Source organism: Phyllostomus hastatus, unplaced genomic scaffold (genome assembly GCF_019186645.2).
Source record: "Phyllostomus hastatus isolate PE091 unplaced genomic scaffold, TTU_PhHast_1.1 phas_contig_41, whole genome shotgun sequence".
Classification (NCBI taxonomy): domain Eukaryota; kingdom Metazoa; phylum Chordata; class Mammalia; order Chiroptera; family Phyllostomidae; genus Phyllostomus; species Phyllostomus hastatus.
This window is the reverse complement of record NW_025333876.1, coordinates 1,674,874-1,676,749: the sequence shown is the minus strand read 5'-3', so window position 1 is coordinate 1,676,749 and position 1,876 is coordinate 1,674,874. Positions and strand designations below refer to the sequence as shown.

At 49.4% G+C, this 1,876-nt stretch overlaps 1 protein-coding gene across 1 annotated transcript; it reads left to right on the top strand.

Moving 5' to 3' along the window:
- Positions 1-332: 332 nt before the first annotated feature.
- On the top strand, positions 333-1,487 carry LOC123822675 (small kinetochore-associated protein-like). The gene is given in 3 exon segments (XM_045844767.1): positions 333-451; positions 542-632; positions 726-1,487. Coding segments are annotated over 3 exon segments (918 nt in total). The 3' UTR covers positions 1,434-1,487.
- The last annotated feature ends 389 nt before the right edge of the window (positions 1,488-1,876 follow it).

Below are 1,876 nucleotides of genomic sequence, written 5' to 3'. Positions count from 1 at the left end.
TGGCTTTACCCGTGGGCAGCTGTCACTGGACATCAGAAGGAAACCCCTGTGGGATGCCATACAACCTGGTTGCTTTTCAGAATGCTGAATTTTAACGTGGTCAGGTTCCCCCTGTGTGATGGGCCGGCACTTGGGGCGCTGACAAGTTGGCGGAGCTCAGCTCTCACCTGTGAAGCATGTCTGCGTTTCCTTCTCTCTTCCTTGCACCACCCTCTTCCTCTGACCCTCAGCTATCACCGGATGTTTGTAAAAAGAGGTACCCTTCCCACTAGAAACTTGCTCCTTTTTCATTAGCAGACAGTGAGGAGTTCCTCTGTGGAACTTGGCACAGGATGGGAGCCCTGAACTATCACACTGCACATAGGGAACAGGCTGATTTCACAGAGGTGCTGGAGAGGAAGAGTCAGCCGGACCAGTGTGATGGAAATTGCTCTCCTTGTGGCCTGGGAGGGTGAGGGAGGTCAGAGAGAGAGATGGAGGCTCAGAGGAATGCCCAGGAGTGATCTGGCCCAGTAACACTGACACCTCCTTCCTTCTCCAGGCCCCCAACACCCTCCCCACAGCACTGCATCCCAGCTGCCCCCCCAACGCACACTGTTTCTGCAGCCAGCCCCATCTGTGGCTCACTTGGTGTGAGCAGTGGGAGTTTTAAGGGCCATCCCACTGCATTTCAGTAGCATGTCAGTCCTTTCTCTGCCAGCTTTTATACTCACTTTCATTAAAAGTCAATACTAGAGGCTGCAGATCTGCTTGGCAGTGTGGCGGTTGCCACGGAGTGCGTTTTGAATTCTAAGGACCAGAGTTGCGAGCCAGAGCAGCAGGCACCTGGGGCGCAGCCTTGCCACCTCGTTAGGATGACCAGAGGGGCTAAGACAGCGTACACACTGCAGCCCCCCTCAGGGCTGAGTGGCGGCCCGCCTGCAGACACACAAATTCGAGCCGCTTCTAAGAGTTTATTACCTGTTAAGTCTAAAGAAGTCGATGTTTCCAGAATTCTTCATCCAGGAGTTTCAGAGAATGATATTATGAAAATCATCAAACTGAGACGAGACAGGCAGGTAAAAGCCGCAGGTACTGCCATCAAGAGGAACGTCAAAAAGAGCTACAAACTATTGAGTAAGCAGAAATCAGAGGAAGAACTCAAGGATAAGAAGTAGCTCTTACAGGCCATCAACAAGCAGTTGCACCAGAAATTGACTGAAACTCAGGGAGAACTGAAGGACCTGACCCAAAAGGTGGAGCTGCTGGAGAAGTTTCAGGACAACTGTTTGGCAATTTTGGAGAGCAAGGGCCTCAATCCAAACAGTGAAACTGCTGAATCACAGGAAGAATCCAGCACGGACCACACGGACTCCATGTTGCTGTTAGAAACTTTGCAAGGTGAACTGAAGCTTTTTAATGAAACAGCCAAAAAGCAGATGGAGGAATTATAGGCCTTAAAAGTAAAGTTGAAGATGAAAGAAGAAGAGAGGGCCCAGTTCCTGGAACAGCAGGCCTTATGTAACAGTCAAGTGAATGATTTTGTAACAGCCTTTGAGGAAATGGAGCACCTATTAGAAATGTGATAAAAAGCAAGTGGCCAGTTGGCTCTCTCTTGGGGATTAACTCTAAGAAGAAGCCACTGAGGACATCTGCTTCTTGGCCATGATCTTCCAGGACTCACCATCCCCAGAATGAAAACAGTTTCTGCAGTAGGAGTAATGACAGTTTATGCTGGAATGGCAGTCTCCCCTTTAAGCAAGTGTTCTAAGCTCAGATTGGTCAGCTCCCTGAAGCTGTCATATACATAGTTAAGGTCTACAAGAGGGGTGCCTGGATGCTTGGATCAACTCCTAGACATCAAGGCAACAGACACACTGTTAGAATTAGGAGACTA